We start from the raw sequence: 19,244 nt of genomic DNA on the forward strand, positions 1-19,244 counted from the left end.
CATTGGCCTAGCCAATAGGTCTCGCCTTTGGGACCTTACAAGTTTTTAGTCATGCAACAGTTGATGTTATTGCACCAAGGATATTGTGCTGCGTAGCTAAATACTTATAAGGTCCCAAAAGCGAGACCTATTGGCTATGCCAATGCTTGTTTTCAAGTGCCTCTCTAGATTTGGCTTTGTAGCAAGAATTTGTTTAATATTTTGTTATCTCTTTTTCATCTAGCTCAGACGCAGAAAACGGCGTGGATGAGAAAAGGAAGAATGCTAAATTGATCCCTACAGTATCTCATCCCGCGAACAGTGATGCAGAAGTATTTGAGATCAAGAAGAAACCTTCCATATCAAGGTAACGGACCTGAGTCGCATGCTTTCCGTTCTGAGCATCAACCCAGCTTTTGTATTTACGAAAATTTGATTTGGGTAACAACCACTACTGTTATCGTTGAAGTTTGATATAGATACTGACTCTGTATGATGTGCTAGATAAAAGTAAGATTATTCAATTTTTATAGAATGTGCTTTTTGTGAATATTAGGATTTTTGCTTGTAAAGTTGACTTTTACGAATACTTTAGAGGTGTGGGTGCCGCTTCGCACTAAACATCTGTTGTCACGCTGTTAAAATTACTCTCCTTGCACCAGAGGGCAAAGATGAGAAGTCTTCCTTTTGCAGTGGATACTTGCCAATCTCGTGCTGTAATAAAAATATCTCTAACAAGCATTTGCAATGCAATAGGTCTAGCATTTAAGAGTTTGAGCTATTGGCATTGTAAATGACAATGCCTTTTGTTTGTGTGTGTTTTTTTTTTTTTTTAAACAGATAAAGGGCATGGTCATTTACAGTGCCAATAGCTTGAACTCTTGCAAATGCAAGACCTATTGCATTGCAAATGCGTTAGGAGAGAGCGTGTTCTGCATTTTCCTGCCTGCAAGAGCAGGCAGGACAGAGCTCTTTGAGAAAATAATGCTTAGAGGCTCTAATTAAAGCCTACCGAGCAACAACACACGTAACGGGGTGTATCCTCCTGGGAGGTTTCAAAATGGGAAAAGGCGGTACTAAGGAGGGACTACTAAGCCTATTGACTTATGAAAAGCCATAGTTTACAATGGACAATGACCCAAGTCAATGGAAAAACTGGGCCGAGAGTGGGCGGAGCTTCACATCCATACCTTAATACAGCATGCCTTGCCTAGCTTCGACCTAAAAATGTTTTGGTCCTTGTAATTTGAGGTGCATTTGGTAGCAACATGCTGGCAAGCTGCTCACACAGTATCCCCAAGTCAAGCAAAATGCATTACTTTTGGTATCTTACATAATTGGTGGGCCATTTATAGGCTACAATCAAATTTGTAAAGGGCACTACTCACCCATTAGGGTTTCAAGGCGCTGGGGCTTGAACAAACAAATATGATATAGAAAAGTACAGATATTTCCTTCAAAAAATGATTTAAAAAATGTGTCAAGACTAAAAATTGGATTACGTCCAGTCAGTTACCTTCTTACTTGTTCCCTAGTGCTTGAGAGTGGGCACTTGGGGATTTTCTAAAATTTGAATAAGACTTAGGCCATCAAAACCTCTTCAGTGTGCAAATCTATGTACAAACCGACAACTATACACTAAATGATTGGTTCCCCCTTAAAAAGTAACTGCATACAAATCCAGTAACTCTCAGTGGAAATCTGATTAATGACCAACAAAATGACCAAACTACACTATGACCTCCTCAGCCATATATTGTACTCCGTTCTGTGTAAACAAGCTCAAAATACTCATGCTAATACAAACCTGATTCAACCATATTGCACAAATCAACAGACTTCTCGATGCCTCCTTGGAATTGAAGCATTCATAAACTGCACCAAAGAGCCCATACCTGTAAATAAATACACATTCAGCTGTTTTCCATTTTTGAATTTTTCCATACAGTTCAACATTTCTGCTTTCAGATCCACTAGAATAAATCTACTTTAACCGGCTACTTGGAGACAAACTGTTCATTGAGTATTATTTTTGACCAAGCAAATATTTTGCAATCTCAAGTAACTTCTTCCTCAGAGGCCTTAACTTCCCCTTAGTTTGAGATCATGTTATTGTTCTTAGGACTGTTGTCTAGAGTAACACTGCAAGAAATAAACCTCTTCATCTTGAACAAATAGCCTTGTAATGTAAGAGCACATTTTGAGTTGACTGATCTAATCACCTCGAGTTCCCTTCTTTGTTTGGCATGATGAGGAGCACAGGTCCAAAGACAAAGTCCAGAAAACATGGGTCTGAAATATAGAAGAATATATCTAAACAAGCTTAGCAGATTTGTGCCCCCTGGTCTTATGCAGTACAGGGCAGTTAGACACATAAACGTACACTACATCACAGTGGCAGGCATCTTGATGAACTGGAAACTCTTCTTGAAGAGTATAATAGCAGCAACATCTGCTCATTGTACATCAGCCAGGTTCTACCAAGAAAGCTAAGCCTTTTGGAACTATAAAATTGGAGTTGCTACTGAATTACCACCTATGTACTACATTGATGTGACAGAAATCAGTACAAGAACCACAGGAATGGAACTAAAACTGTTTCCAAGCCCAAATTGAATACATCAAACAGCTAATCTAAACAGATCTTTGAGGTAGTCCTATGACCCATGCAATCACTCACTTGCACAGAAAATGCGAAGACCTTATTGAAAACACCAGATCATGCTAGAATTATCCTACTCCTTATCAAGAGGTCTCTCTGGAAACCAAAACATGTAGTCTGAGAAACCAGGGTATCTGGATTATGCATCATTTTATTTTATATTTTTTTAAATTAAAATTTTTTCAAATTTTGTTTTTTAATTGATTTTCAAGCAAAGTTAAGCAGCAGGACTGCCACGCAAGGCAGTTCATATAGAAAGTAATCGAAAAGAACCAACAATGCGTAATTGAGGAACACCGGGGGATAAAAGTATTGTATAACATTTATTTTTTTTAAACCGACTTTTATTGAACTTCACAGAGAAAAGTATTGTATAACATATCAACAATTCCAGTGTACAAGGTAATGATTAATTGTTTCATGCATGGGTTTAGTTTGCTCCGGATTGGGAATCAGCCATGGCTTGGCGTTAGAGAAATTGACGTAGGGGCTCCCATAGATCTCTGGGCTTGGATGCCGTCGGTAGTTCTTCTGCATAGAGTTCCATATTTTCTTTGCAGTATACCAAGTCTTTAAGCCAGTGGTCAGCCTTTGGTATTTGTGTTCCCTCCCATGTAATAGCCACTCGACGATTGGCCATCAACAGTGCAACTCGTGGGAGTTTACTTGGTGCCCCTTTCACATGAGGAACATAACACAGTAGGCATACCAGTGGTGTACATTACAGCTTTACTCCAGACCCTTCCTGTACTTGTTGTACCACCTGTCTCCAGAACTGCGCCACCCTCTCACACTCCCAGGCAAGATGTATGAAATCAGCCTCCAATTGGCCACAACGTCTACATCTACTAGAGTCTCGCAGACCATATCCGTGTAATCGGAGGGGCGTGTGATATGTCTGATGCAAAAACTTGAAGTGTATGATTCGGAGGTTCCTATTTGGCGAGAGCTTACTGGTTAGGTTGCAAACATGTTCCCATTCCTCTGTCACATGGGTGGTCAACCTTTTGTTCCGTCTAGTTAGACTCCTATCCAGACCAGTGATCTTCTCTTCTCGCCCTATACATTTTTGTGATCAACTTTCTCTGTGTGCGTGTAGTCAATAGTAGCTGCAGAGACAGTAATACAGGAGGCTCTGATGGATATGTAGTGTAGTGCGATTGCATTGCTTGTCTCAGTCAATGTATAGTGAATTGAAAAAGTAGGGTAGGGTTAGTGACGTACTGGAGGTCCTCGGTGGTTAAGAACGTGCCATTCAGATACAGATCCTGCATTGTGGTGATGCCTGCTTCTTTGAGTAATCACAAGGGGCCCGCCTCGTGTGTCACCGATATAGCAGTGTGATGCTGAAGCGGCAGCGCTGGAGCATATATTGGTAAGTTATCGGTGAGCTGGCCTATGGATTGCCACACTGCAATCGTGTTATCTAGCGTGTTGATTTCAGTCTTTGGAGTCCTAGTGTGTGAATAGACCACAGAGAGGTGTCTGGTATGCATCGCCCTCTTCAACTGCCACATGTGGGGTGTAAGCATGGGGGTATAACCAAAAATAGGCATATTGCGCTTCTGCACTCAAGTAATATTTGTATGGGTCCGGTGTGCTAAATCCCCCTTAATCCAGTGTAAGGGAAGCCTAACTCACCCGTGCCCGTTTACCTCCCCAGATCAACCTGAGCAGAGAAGTTTGCAGTGTTGTAAAAAATTGGTATGTTAGTGTTATCAGGATATTAGCGAATAAGTAGAAGAAGCGCGGCAACACCACCATTTTTATAATTGCTATGCGGTCTGCTAGGGACAACGGCAATGCTATCCATTTATCGATTTGCTAGTCTAGTTTGACATATCCTCTACCATAGTTTTCTCGTATGACTGTCAGGGTCTCGATGAACCCAAACCCCCAGGTATTTGACCATGTCTGCTGTCCAGACCAGTGGATATTCCATAATTGGAGGGGGGGTGTTCACGTCAGAGATATAACCACTGACCTGTCCCAATTAATAGTGAGGCCTGATATTAATCCAAATCTGATGTACTCTCGCAGTATCTCTGGCAAATAACTAGTAGGATCTCTGACGAAAAGCACCATGTCATTGGCTTAAAGGGAAATGCCAACTGGTCTATAATTATAATTTAGTGCAGTTTCCCTGTGCCGCTGGTGTATCACACATGCTAGAGGCTCCAGTGCAATAGCGAATAGCAACAGTGATAGGGGGCACTCCTGATGAGTGCTGCGTTTGATGGAGAAGGGTTCGGACGTTAAGCCTCCCACCCGGACCCGTGCAGAAGGGTCCTCATACAGTATTCTCAGCCAGCCCACAAAAAGTTGTGGGAACCCCATGCGCTGTAAAATGCAGAACATATAGCTCCATTCAATGGAATTGAACGCTTTGGCTGCGCCTAGTAACACCGCCGCGGCATGCAATTGTGGGTTGAGGACGTGTAGCATCGCAAAGATGGTCCTTAGATTATGAGATGTGGAGCACTCTGGGATGAAGCCAGATTGGTCTGGCAGGATCAGACAGGGCATCAATGGCTGGAGCTTAGTGGCCAATATTTTTTGCTAATATTTTAGCGTCGGAGGTCGATATGAGTCACACGTGTCGGAGAGTGACAATCGGTGCTTGACGAAGGGACAGAGGGAGTGCTCCAGTCTCGTGCGCCTCCGTGTATACCTCAAGAAGGTATGGTGTGATGAGATCCGCACATTCTTTGTAAAATTCTATAGTGAATCCATCTGGCCCAGGCGCCTTTGTGTTAGGCAGAGCACTTATTGCTGCCTTTACGTCTTCCTCAGTTGTCGGTTGATTCAAATAATCCCGATGGCCATCAGCTAGCCACGCGCAGGCAACGTCCTCTAGATATTCTCCCACAGCAGAGTCTGGCCCTGTTCGGTGTACATTTTAGCGTAATATCCCCTAAATTGTTCTACTATGTCTGAGGGATGGTAATGTTCCACACCCTTACAATCCGTTATTTTCTCTATATGATGATGTTCTGCTCGCGCTCTGAGCATCACGGCTAGAATGTGGCCCGGCTTCTACTTTCACCATATTTCCTTGCGACGTATCGTCACGAAATATATTTAATTTCTGATTCTGCTAGCGTGTCATATTCTAGGATTAGCTCGTGGGTTTGGGCCAGTGTATCAGGGGATGGACGAGTAGTGTAGGCCCTCTCCAACCCCTGTAAGATAGCCTCTATCTTAGTGAGTTGAGCTCTGAGATCTTTGAGGATGCCAGCCGTAGTGCTGATGCAGGCCCCTTGGATCGTCACTTTAAATGCCTCCCATAAGGTCGCCGCACTGTCCACCGTGCCTTTTATTAACCTCAAAATAGTGTATTATTGCTTTATGAATGGTATCGTTCTAGATGGGATCTAGTAGAGCCTATGATCTAAATCACCATGCAAATGGCCTGCGAGTCACGGAGTGTTAAGAATCAGCTGTACTGGGTTATGATCGAATAATGTGCATGGGAACGTGGTGATATGTCACCCAAGCAGCAGTATCCTCGCTCAAGAGCCAGTACTCCAACCTGGACCAGCTGTTATGTGCAGGGGTGGCATGCGTTCCTTCCCACGCTTCGCCATTACGAAGCCTCCAGACATCCACCAGCCCAAATTCCAGCATGGCGTTGTTAACACTTTGGGCCACTTTAGGCGTGCGGATGCCGTATGGGCTAGATTTGTCCAGGTTAGGGTCGAGATAGGTATTAAGATCTCCCCTCCACACTACAGCGGTCTCCGGCCATTCTCGTAGTGTGCCATACATTCGCTGAAATACTTCTGGCTCGTCGGCTATAGGGCCATGCATGTTTGAGCGTGATCATGGAGGTTCCAAGTTTGCCTTGAACCATAGCGCAGCGACCTCCATAATCTGTGTGTTCTATGTGGCGTGAACGGGATACCCTTCTTTTTTTTTTTTTTAATTTTTTTTTTTAAAAACCTTTATTCGTGCATCTCAGAAGAACAAATACGGGCCTACAACCGTCAGGCCGGCCACGTTACAGTGAAGCACTAATACCCACATTACAGCCCCCGTGCGTCAACGGTCAGGATTAACAGCGAGTTAGGAGTCACATACTGGGAATAGCTTTGACACCCGGGGAAGGAGCGGTGAAGGTTAATTTTAAGTTTTTTAGATAATTTTATCAAAGAAAAAAGGAAAGTCAGTGAAGGATAAGAACAAAGGAGATTCGAGTCCGCAAAATAGCTTCACCACACGGGAGAGCAGCAACATCAGTAAAAACATCAATGGAAGTAAAATCTCAAGCAGTGAGGCGGTGCAGAGAAATAACAGGATAGTCACATGAGCAAGTACGCACCCCTCCAAAGTCGCCCCCACTCGATCCACCCCACACCCGGACCCCGAATCGGAGAAAGTGGAGCGCAGAGACATAGAAGAAGAAAGGCCCATAGAACTAATTAAGAACAGAGAGTATTACCCCCCCACCCTACACCAATGCGGAGGCTACGGCCTACCCCCCCCCCAGCATAGTGCCTGTCGCCCAAGGAACCCGAAATAGAGAAAGTAGGAATAGAGTAAAGAAATGAAGAAAACAGAAAAAAAGGCGGGGAGGAGCCCACGGGACACCAGGGCGCCCCAAACCATCAGCCAGTTATGGCCTCCACACACTGAGAGCCCACTACGCCAAAAAACGTCATGCAAAGATACCATGGCACCACTGTTTAAGCAAAGGGACACAAGTACATACATACAGTTCCAGTCCCAGGCCAGCCCGTCCATGAACGATGGCGATAGAAGTCAGTCTAGCCCTGGCCCGATCGCGGGCTTGGGATTAAACCAGCCCCTACATGAAGGCCCCGTGTCCCGAGCAGACAAAGACAAGATGGCCGCTTGTGAGAGGATGGTGAAGTAGGATCACGAAATGGCCGCCGACCATCGATTGAGGTCCCTCTTTGCACCACATAACGTCCAAACCTGGCAAGTGAAGTACAGGAGATCCACAACAAGGAAGCAGTAGGCCACCGCGGACGGTTCCTCGAAGCCGTTAGGTATCGCTCAGCAGGATATTCTTGCGGATGCGGTGAGGCAGGCAACAATGAAGCAGGCAGCCATGACCAGGGGGACAAAGTATCCGCAGTTGAAGTGGAGAGCGGTAGACCCCGGGTGCCGGGAACGCCAGTTGAAGGCACCAGTGTAGCACAATCATACACCGCCGTTGCGTCCCCGCAAGAGGACAAAAGTACTGGGAGACCCACGCCCTGTGGATGACAAACAGAGCGCTCACGACCCGCAGCCGACAGTATGGGGTCAAACCGCTCACTCAGCGCCTGCAGGCCAGCGCACATCTGTAGTTGAAAGTCCCGCAGGACAGCCAGAACGGAGCCGCATGTCAGCGGAAGCTGGGCCCCCACATCGGCAGCGATCCGGGACGGCACCGCGGAGCTGGTGTCCGGAAGAGGGAGGGCGAAGTGGGCGGCGGGCGAGACCGGAGTATCACCCCCCAGCCGCGGGCAGGCACTCAACACCATGTTTCGCCGCTGTACGTTGCAATGGCCCCGGGGGGGGGGGTCGCGGCAAGGAGTCAATTCCCCTCAGGTCTACGCCGCAACAGGAAAGGCCGACAGTCGCTTCTCTTCCCGCAGGTTACCCTTCGCCGCCGGCTAGGCAATAGGTGAAGAGGGCAGCAGCCTCTCACAGCGCGGCCCTCAGAGCGGGGCAGGAGACCCACCGCACCGGGGCCCACCCCACAGCTCCAGCCCCTCAGGCACAGGGTGCAGAAGGTGTCCAGCCGGCCCTCCCCGGGCTCATCCGGCAACGATCTGTGGTGCGGGGTGAGATCGGGACCGCGGGGCCCCGGTTAGCGCTAGCTGGTCCGGTGACTGCGGAGCTTCCAGGGGGCCGGCAAAGGCCAGAATGGCGCCGGGTTTCAGTGCAGAGGACAAAAACACCCAGAACTCGGGCATCCGGGCGGGCTGAGACTCCGGGAAAGCGACAGCGCGGGCAGCGCGTCTTCGCACACGTCGCGCCTCGAGAATCGGCGAGGATGGGCAGCAGGATAGTAGTCCGAGGCCACGGGCCGACGGAGCCGGGCGCTCAAGCGTCCGCTCCGGTCGCCATCCCGGCTCCCCCCCCCGCAGCGTGCGATCTTGATGAGTGGAATACAGTCATTACAGCTACATAAATTGTTTGCACATTGTTTTTCCCCTTTATCAGTCTCCTCTCCACCATGTTTCACCAGCCCTGGCTCCCGGCGTTGATCCTCCGAGGCTGGCCGAGTTTCACTCCCGCCGCCTGTCTCTGTGGCCGGTGCCCCGCCCCGGTGTGTATCCCCCCCCAGCAGTTTCTTTCCTGCAGTTTACCGGCTTGTTGAATCGTCTGCCGGGTGCCTGGTCTTTGTGTGTATCGGATCTCCGTCAGGGCGCGGGTCCGACGTAGGGCCGCGACCCGCCTCCCTGCTGGCAACTCGTCCGCCCGATCCGTAGCGTAGCGTGGGTGTATATTTAAACCGGTCTCTCTGGTGTAGGTTGCTCCTGGGCCTCAGTGTTTTCGGCGTCTCACGGCCCTTCTCGCGGTTTCAGGCTGTTCTGCTCATCAGGCGCCGCGTTGTCTCACGGGAGTCCCCGGCTTCCGATCAGCATGTAGGCCTCGGTCATCTCACTCGGTGCCGTTATGCCCTAAGTTTACGTAGCGTTCTCTAGTTAACGGTGGTGCTAGCCGCTATCTTCCGGCGTCCTTTCCCGGTTCTTAAAGTCGCCGCGATGCCGGATTTATTTCAGGATTGTCGGGGAGAGACGCTGGCGGTCGCGGAGCTCTCCTAGGCAGCGGCCATCGCTGTCGGCTGCAAGCCACGCCCCCCCCGGGATACCCTTCTTAATGAGAATTAGGACTCCCCTAGCATAGGAGGAATAGGATGAAGCTAATTTAAACCCAGCCCATTAGTGTGCAATCTTCACTTCTGTAGATTTGGTCAGATGGGATTCTTGTAGAAACAGAATCTGTGTGCCATGCCTGTTCAGATATGCAAATGATTGGTGAATTTTCTTGGGAGAGTTCAGCCCTCTAATGTTCCACGTCATATACCTGTAACCATCACCCATGACCCCTTCCAGCGCTTTGTGTCATAAATGGAGCAGTCACCCGATAGGCATAGTTCCTTCCACTAAAGATGCTCTTTCTCTGCCGAGTGTCAATACAATCACAGTAAACAAAACTCTTAAATACAACATTGTTACAGGAATCGCCTGTAAGTACAAAAAACCACCCACCCCCTCCCACTACAACCTCCCAATTAGGTCGAGAATGTATGCTTCCCACCCTCCCTTGTCTCACCCCGTACCCAATGTTGAAATTCAAACAAATGGGGGATCTCCCGTTGGGGGGGAAAGGTCGACGGCAGACACCTACCATGTGGTAGGGTGGCCAGGCTATTATAACAGAACACCCCATCCGGCTCAGATAAGGTGAGAGAGTGAACGTGCCATCAGCTTTACAGTTACATAGCTGCAGTACACCATTAAAAGTTAAGTGCATAGGAGATCCGTGTGGACTAGGAACGGCGGCGGGTACCCGCCATGTAGTCGGGCAGCCGGGCCGAAGAACAATGCACTGTAGCCGTCCCAGCAATTGACATCTAGAACCATAGGTAAACCTTGAGCCTAACTTAACTCTTGCACAGTACGCAAATAGGATAGTCTTAGCAGTTTGTGATTAACAGGAGGCTGTAGGTGCAGGGACAGTGATCCAAGCCATCCCAACCAGTTAAGTTACATACATGAGTGACATAGTACAGAGTCATAGATAAGTATCAATCATTATCACTAAGGTTCTTTGATTGGGTTGAACTTCGCCAAGAGTCTGGAAGTGGCTTACGCGGGCAGATATGTTTCGTAAATTTTAGGGCCAAATTGGCGTCGGTGAAAAAGTGCGCCTGGCCAACATGAGTGATTTTCAGCTTTGCCGGATATAGCATTGCATACGGCACTGAAGAAGACTGTAGGATTCTTTTCACTTGCGCGAGCTCCCTGCGTGCGGCCTGCACTGTTGTGGTGTAGTCCGGAAAAAAGGACAGAGTATTGCCCTGATGGATGATTGGACTTCTGGCCGTCACTTCTTTTAGGATAGCATCTCTGTCTGCATAGTTTTAAGATGCGCGCGATGATCGGGCGCGGAGTCGCACCCGGCTTTGGTCTGGGGCCGAGAGAACGGTGATCTCACTCGACGATCATAACCGGGGAAAGTACTGAACCAAACCGTTCTCGTAGTAAATTATCGACATAGGATTCCATTTTTAGGTCTCGCCTGAGCCAGCGCTTATAGCGCTGCTCTGGCGAGAGTTTTAGTAAGCGGGTTTTGGAAGTGCTAACTAGTGGCTTTTCAGGCCTCCAGCTTGCGTTCGCAATGTCGTGCACGCGCACAGCTGCTATCCTGCTTTCTAGCATCCCTCACGTTGCAGGCTTTCCTCCCCCTCTCTCACCCGCTCCTCCCCCACCCTTACTGCGTGACAACAGACAACAGGCGCCACTGGGCTCGAAGCCAGACAGAGCCATCCGGCTTCATTAATGATTAATTACAGTGGGCAGATTGGAGCATTTTCAGGAAACTCAAACACACTAATAACTTTCTTTTTTTTTTTCTTTGTCTTGGAGCACTTCATACAGTGCTCGTGTTTTCTGTTCACAGGCTCCATCCTCCGCGTCTCATTTTTTTTATCATTTTACCAGCTCTACTTACCACTCACTTTACACAGGACTATTCATTTTCTAAAAAAGGCAGATTGGAGCATTTTCAGAAAAATCATACAGTGCTTGTGTTTTACGTTCACAGGCTCCATCTGATCTACAATAGCTCAGAGCCGTAATCACGTGAGCATGTTTAACCTGTAATACTCAAAATAGCAGGAGATGCAATCCACGTCACTTGCAAAGTGATATTAAATTCATATATCCCTGGGACTCTTGCGGAATCTTTATCCCTGTGCATTTGGGGTGGAGGAGTGGGGTTTGGGGCCGGGGTCTGTCTGCAGATACTGAATGCAAATGTAACCCGGCGGTTGCGTGCGCTTCCTACACGTGGGCAGGCACCGCCATTGTTTAACAAATGGAATTTGGTGAGTCACGCTCTCGTTGTCAAGCAATCCCACGTGCCACGCGACGAGCCTGGGCTTTGATGGAAGTGCCAAGCAGGGCGTTCCGAAGATGTCTTTATAATTTGGAAGGCTCGCTCTCTATCGAAATCTAATCCTTTCATGTTGGGACCTGTAAAACAATCACAAACTTCGCCTGTGATGGTATCTGCTGTAGAGGCAGAGAATGGATAATACGGCTTCAGCAATCGTTTTTCATGTCTGTTGGGTTGCGCTCCTAGGAATGAAAATGTGCACCGATCTGCTGTTACAATAATACAGCCATTATTCTGGTGCAGCGTGAGAAGGGTCGGACTGGGACCAAAATTAGGCCCGGGGAACCAAAATAAAAGTGCGTCCTCCCACCCCTCCCCCAATAAGCGGCACAGTTTTGCAAATTGGGGCAGATTTGAACTTGTAAAGACATGCGGTAAAAGTATTTTGCGATGTATGGAAGACTGCATGAATTTAAGCTTGCTGCAGCCAATGTTTGTCTTTAATTTCTGGGAAATTAACAGTAAAAAGCAGACCATAAAACAGACATTGGCATAGCCAATAGGTCTCGCTTTTGGGACCTTATAAGTATTTAGTTATGCAGCACAATATCCTTGGTGCAACAACATGAACTGTTGCATGGCTAAACACTTATAAGGTCCCAAGGGCGAGTCCTATTGGCTATGCCAATGCTTGTTGATATTGCTGTCGTTTCCGTAAGGCCAAGGATTCTGAGGTTGTTCTTTCGGGAACGCGCCTCTAAGTTTTCATTTTTAGACCTGATCACCTCTACTACCTTCTCCATATCTAGGATCTGTGTTCTGGTTTCGGATTGCGAGTCTTTGGTGTCAGATAGCCTAGCACATCCAGGCGGGTTTCATGTGTGTCTATTTTTTGTCTGACAGTGTCAAGGCTGGAGGTCAGGGTGTCTATTTTGCCGTCAATAGTTTTGAGACTGGAACGCACTTCAAGTATATTAGAGCGCATGTCTTCCTCTGAGTTGTCTGCATTTTCAGGGAGTCCTGAGGTCGCGCCCTGTTCCGGTGCCATGTCCATTGTGTGCGTCTGGCGCTTACGTTCAAACTCTATCTTGGGCTGCTTTGGGTCAGCCTTGCCCATGTTCGTGTATACCCAATTCCAGATGTGACCCGCAATTGCTAGTTCTGCAAACAACTTGCTTTGGACCCCCTTGTGAGTCGGATAGCACGGCTCCTAATGTGGTAGGTCAGTCTGTTTGCAAAGGTTGTTTTCAGGTATGCGAAGAGGGTGCAACAAACTGAGGGCACCGGGGCCCGAGGTCCGGCAGCAGAGGACCGCGCCGATGCACGACCACAGTCCTAGGGCAGCAAGCCAGGGTGGGCCCCCACCCCACAGCAGTTGACACACGGCGCAGCAGATAAGCCGATGGGTACAATCAGGAGGAGCAAGCCAGCACACTTAAGCGGTATATAGTGCCCCAGGGAAAGTTGCACAGTAGTTTCGCCCTCACTCGCTGTATAATTAGGCGGCTGATAGGGGTATCGTCAGTAGTGCGGATCGGCTCCGCCATCTCAGGGTATAAGATTAGGAGGCCCAGCTGGAGCCGCGCCGCAGTGAATGGGGGACCCGGCAAACCAGCACAGTACCCGGTCAACCCCCCGCCGTGGTTACAACGGAGAGGCTGAGGACCGCCCGTGACGCGCCCTTGACCACCTTCACCCCTTGCCGCTAGGTCCAATGCCAGGTACTTCTGTTGGAGGGTGCAGGCTGGAGCTCGGCACTCAGACGCAGGGTAGCTTTCCAGCGCCAGTGTACGGCAGTCACACCCGATTGGGGCCAGTGTGGGCCTAGGCCACACAACTCGCAGCAGTTCAGCCCTAGTCCGGAGGCAAGCGCTGCCACTCACCTAGTCGGCACCTCGCAGGAATCACTGACTCTCGCCGTCTCCTCCCCACCCCGCCACACAGCCCGCAGCCGCCGGCCGTGGATCGAGCCTCCTCCGCCGGCCCCCAGGAGCGCCTCCGTGCCGCACCGTCAGCTCCGATGAGAGGTAACACGTGGTCTGGCGGCAGGCTCTCGGTCGGCCATGCCGCAGTCCAGTTAAGTGCCCACTTGTACCGCAGTCTTGCACCAGCAATCCTCTGTCCATCTTGGGGTGCGCTTCAACTCCGACACCTAGCGCCGGTCGCGGCTAGTCAAAGCTATGCTTGGGCCGCTCGAAGCAGGGGTGTCTCTGTGGGGTGAGCTGTTAGCGCCGATGTTTTTAGCCCCCGGATGGCGATTTACATAGTGGTATTTGCAGGATGATCGAGCCTGAACCTTCAAAGTTTAAGAAAACGTGTGTTAATATCTTTAGAAATGGTACTTCTGGAGAATGCAAAGTAGAGGTGCAGTCATATTAAAGTGAGAACGTTGAAAGTCTAACATCTAAGTTGAAAGTGAGATTTTCTAGGGAGAAACCGAAGTGTGAAAATCAATGTATTGAATGGAAAATGCAAAGAATCCTTCCAGTAGGAGTATCCTGTGTGTTTTTGTATTCTCAATTTTTCATATATACTTGTCCTAGGATTTGCCAATTTGATTGTTTTTTTAATGCGGTTTCCCGGTTCCATTACCATATTGTTTTTAGTTTTTGAGCACTCCTTCATCTTTGCTATATTGACCACTTTCTGATGATTCCTGATAATTCTCTTCAGGTAGTCCTCATTCACCTTGCAAATCATAATCTTTGGTGCACATAAAAAAAAACATCCTGGAGGAATTTCATAGAAAATTTACCATCATGTAAGTTTAAGCTTCATGATTCCATGGGCTCAGTTTACAATAGTAGTGCACCTATGTATTGATGTACATCGTTTTTTCATGCAACACTTTCGCTGACAAATTAATTTGCTGGTACTGGTGTACTATAATATGATCGGCCAAAGTCTCCTTATCGTTAAACTCTGTCTATGTTAATTGATAAGGCTGGGGTGGGAGGTGAGTGGGATATACAGTGGGCCCTACAGTATTTAATTTGACTCATCTGAGGATGTTTAATATTTTATTTAGCACAGATTTCAGTTGGGTGTTGGAAAAAGATCCTCAAGAAGGTCTTACCTATTTTAGGATTTTTCACACCTTCTTCGTGTGATGGCTTTTTCTGTTATCTTATTGCCTCTGCTGACTCTCATAGTTCCATTCGCTAAGGGGATTCTGAACTGCAACTTATGAAAATGTGTTTATAGGTTTTGCCAGTGGAGACCTGCCGTACCTGCCACAGCTCTGTTAGCCCTACAGAAATATTAACTTGACTTGAGGGCAAGTAAGGGAAAGTCAGGAAATTATTTAGTTCTGTTGTCTGCTGTGTGTTGCCTATTGTAGCATAGCCAAACTACTGGTCAAACGGTAAACTGACTTAAAAGCCATCACAGTCTACGCAAAACCCAAACCATCATGGCCTATCATTAACAGCATGGAGCCACCAGCAATGTGTTTAAGAATATGCATTTTATGAAAGCAATATACAGTGTGATAATTGTGCCTCTGATGCACGGGGGGCACAAAGAAGAAAAGGGGACAAAGTTTCGAAGTTACAACACCCTCTTTGTGTTTTCTGGATTAGTTGATCCTTAGTTCAGCCTTCACTTTCCATGCTTGTTTTTCAGAACCAAGGACTGCTATCCCTACATGTCACTGTATGTCCACATGATGCTGGATGTGCAGGCTGGGTGCTACTACCTTTTATTTCCAACTTTTATCCAAATTTTTCTGAGGAGTCCGATAGTCTTAAAATGCCCCTTTGTGGCCTGTCTCTTGCCAGAAAAGCAGACGAGTAGGGGAAAGTAATAAGAATTAATAGTTTGCTTAAGTTATAACTCTCACAGGAATATGCCAACACTTTCTACCTTCCCCAGCTTGCCAATGGAAATGGATATGCTTTAGCAATTCAAGTGTTCACTGAGGGAGCAAAGTCGTAATGGGGAAGGTAATGATTGATATGTGGCGTGGCCTAATTAAGTAGTAGAAAGACATATTTTTCTTTTAGCCTAAATTGCAATCCGTATCCCATCCAGGCCCTATGGACTGGAGTAATAAAAGTAAGATATATTACTGGAAATAAGTTCTTTATGGATCAACAGGAGAATGAGAAAAGTTCTTCAGGGGAAGACAGAGCCACAGTCTAAGGGCCAGAAAAGGAAGCATGTGGTCTCCTCTGTGCGGAAACGTAGTGTGAGGCAAACTATCAGGAGTTGATGAGATGATCTCAAGTGGTGATTGGCAGCCCCTCACTTGTTCTTGATAATCGAGGGCACTCAAAGCTTTCCAGAGGAGGCCATAGAAGGTGAAGCAAATGATCTTTAAGTTTTGTGTTCACAAGCAGCTAGTGCACAGAATAGCTAAGAGATGAGACTGGGTTGCTTTTCTCTAGTTTACATACACACTAGGCAACAATTTGAATACTCAGCATGTAAATTGCTATGGTCAAGTTATGAGGCGATCGATATATGCCCAACCGTAATCTGTTGTTGGCTGGTGGGAATACACTGCAGCCAAAAGTTCAACTTCTGCAACTTGAAGAAAGATCCCAGTATGATAGCGCTAATCAGAGCTTACAATAGAGATAGGCATCCCCAATAACTCCGCAATTTGTATTTCGATGGCAGTAGTATTCTTGATGTTCAAAAAGCAGAAAAGGTTCTCATTATGAAGTTGAAGCATTTTAGGAGATGGACCAGTTCTAACAGCATAATTTCAGACTCTGAATCATTAGGTCTGTCCCATCCCCTGAGGTTTGTGCCCAACAGTTTGAGTGACCGTTTAGTTTTACCTAGCTAAATTGGAGCTGTTGTGGCAGAGGTTTCTCTTAAGACTAGTATCTGTTCTGTCCTGCCATATTGGTTTGGTTCCTTTTTGCATGCCCTCGTGCATTTCCCCAGCCCCTCCTCCCCCCCCACCCCCTCTCCTAGGCTGCTGCATGAATGGGTTTTTCATGGGGACCCTTGGAAGCCAGTAGTCCAAGAGTTGACCCCATCCATGCGTGATGAGGAAAAAATCTTGCATTGTGGACTGCGCGTTTGCTGTAAGGCAAAGCGCTAGTTGCATTGTAAGATTGGAACCGTGCCTTCTTTTAATATACTTAATCTTCGAAACACAAAGCAGACTCAATGTGTCACGCTTGTGATTTGGTGGAAGGCAAAAGAGAAAGTCCTTCCAAGTTTATGCTGTTGATCCAGTCCTGGAATTTGTAGTGTGAAACAAACTATCATGATTGAAGCCTTTCTGTTTGACATAAACTACAAGCATCTGAGTTTGAGTGACGTTCAAAAATAGTTTTTTGTGAATGTTAATGATTAACAATTTAATTCACAATTGACTATTCTCCGCCATTTGGCGGAGACCTAGTCTTTGTTGAATGAGTAATATCCATAGTTGCTGTGGGTAATGATGGAACTACAAGGGAGCCTTGATAAACTCTGAATCCAGTCGAATGGTAACGGTGCCCATGCTGCAATGAGGATGTAACCCAAATGAAAAGGAGTGGAGCTTGTTAAAGTTCAGCGGCTGTTAAAGTTGGTTTGTGACTGCACTGTTTGGGCTTTTTTTTCCAAGTGGAGGCAGGTGAGGCAATGGTAATTGAAGAGATCTTCAGGAACTAAGACCTTTGTGAGTTTTATTTTTCTATAAAGGATGGGACGATTCCTATAGGGAGTAATACTTTGAGACTTATTCCAGGAGTAGGGTAAGAGTTTGCTGTGCGAAATATGCACTTGCAATGTGTGTCGCTAAGGGTGATAGCTGTCATGCTTGAGTTGCATACCTTTAGCACCTGGAAATCTGTGAGGTATATTGTATTCTGAAGAGCAGGTCTGTTTGCGTTGCCTGAGGAAGTTCTGCTGTCTGAAATACATGCATGTAAACTGCATAACATGAGAGAACTGACCTAATTCAGTCTCAAAAAATCAGTACAGCCAAATGTTGTCTTGCAGCTAACTTTCAGATTGCAAGAATTTCACAAATGCCTATGTTGGCTGGAGCACATACGTCACCTCTTTTCTTGACTCCAGTCGAAGTGGAGGAACAGTTCTGCTTTTCTAGCGAGAACTAACAAGTATGCAGTATGGCTATGCCACCATTGGACTCTGGAATCCATTAAGTGCCCCTGTCTTGCACAATGAATAATAATTTGCCCTTGTGTTCCCCCCACACAAGGGTCTAACAGCACTCCAGGTGTCACTGTAAGGCTGCCACCTAGAGGACAACCCTTTCCATCACTGTGCCTACATAACACTGCCACCCAAGTGCATACATCCCCTTTCCTCCAGCTCCCTGGATATTGGAGCCCTTCTGCATACTGCTGGCAACTCTTCAACCTTTTTACTAGGAGAACACTGCTTATGCCTTTTGATCTTTCCCTCCTGCATCTTACTTGTTCCCAGCCGCTCAATAACACTACCTGCAAAACTCTGGAGTCCTCAACCTTTTTGCCTTGCAGTGCTGGCGATCTCAGTTACAAGTTCCACAATACCAACCTTTCCAATGAAGCTATAGAGAACATGTATTCAAACTGATTATGTCAACAAATCAACACGTATAATCTTCATCACAGTATGTGTTTCACCATATTTTACAACCAATTACTATACTTGGACCTGTACTGTTTTACCAGCTCTTATCAGATTGTTCCTTCTCCAGTATTCACGCTGTCCGCTCTTGTTCTCATGGCAAACCACTTAATATTAGTTACCAATTTGTTAACTAACCTCCATCTCTTGATCCCTAACCAATCTGTTACACATGTTCTTCAACATTCTGCCATGTGCTCGCCCACCTCCTAGAATTTTGATTACTTGTTGACAAATCTCTCAACATACTCGCTGGATAATAGCCAGTTCCATAATGACCAGTCTTTTCTTTCATTATTTCCTCCACATCATTACTCTGTCAGCCTCTACCTGCACTCGTCTGCACAGATGGAGAGTGCCCTTCCACAGGCCGCCTGCAATTATAATCCTACCAACTTGCTTCCTGTGCTGTAACTCCTCCCTCAGCTCACCCAACAGAAAATGCTACCTTGACTTAATTCTCTTCCTTGGAGATTACCCTCAGAAACTTGAACACTTAACATATTCCTTACTCCACTAAACCACTGTACGGACTGTTAGACATGGGGGTCTCTAGTTGGCAGAGGTAGGTACCTTTTGACCAAATAGGAACCCTTGCTTCTAGTCAGGATAAGGGGGAAACACACTGTAGATAACCCCTGCTCACCCCCTTGGTAGCTTGGTACGAGCATACATGCTTATCCCCAAGGCAATGTGAAAAGTATTTGTACCAACACTCACAGTAACACAGTGAAACACCACAAATGGACACCACACAGGTTTATAAAAATAAAGTTATATTTATCTAATTTGCACACGACCAAAACCACAAAAATCCAACTTACACAATGAAGGTTATGCTTTGAAATGTTCTTTTGAATGTTCTTATTAAAAGCAAGTTGGTGGTTGCTGTATTCTTTGTAATAATCAAAGGCAATGTCACAGATTCGTTTTCCTGAGC

The 19,244-nt window shown here is 46.8% G+C and overlaps 1 protein-coding gene across 6 annotated transcripts in view; it reads left to right on the forward strand.

The window, feature by feature from the left end:
* Nucleotides 1-19,244, forward strand: part of GRAMD2B (GRAM domain containing 2B) — a 482,135-nt gene that overhangs the window by 365,650 nt on the left and 97,241 nt on the right. For all 6 annotated transcript variants that reach the window (XM_085632688.1, XM_085632692.1, XM_085632689.1 and 3 more), the window contains exon 2: nucleotides 224-346. In XM_085632688.1, the coding sequence (XP_085488814.1) occupies nucleotides 224-346 (123 nt within the window). The remainder of the gene's footprint in view (nucleotides 1-223; nucleotides 347-19,244) is intronic.

The sequence above is a fragment of the Triturus cristatus genome, chromosome 2_1 (assembly GCF_964204655.1).
Source record: "Triturus cristatus chromosome 2_1, aTriCri1.1, whole genome shotgun sequence".
NCBI classification, from domain to species: Eukaryota; Metazoa; Chordata; class Amphibia; order Caudata; family Salamandridae; genus Triturus; species Triturus cristatus.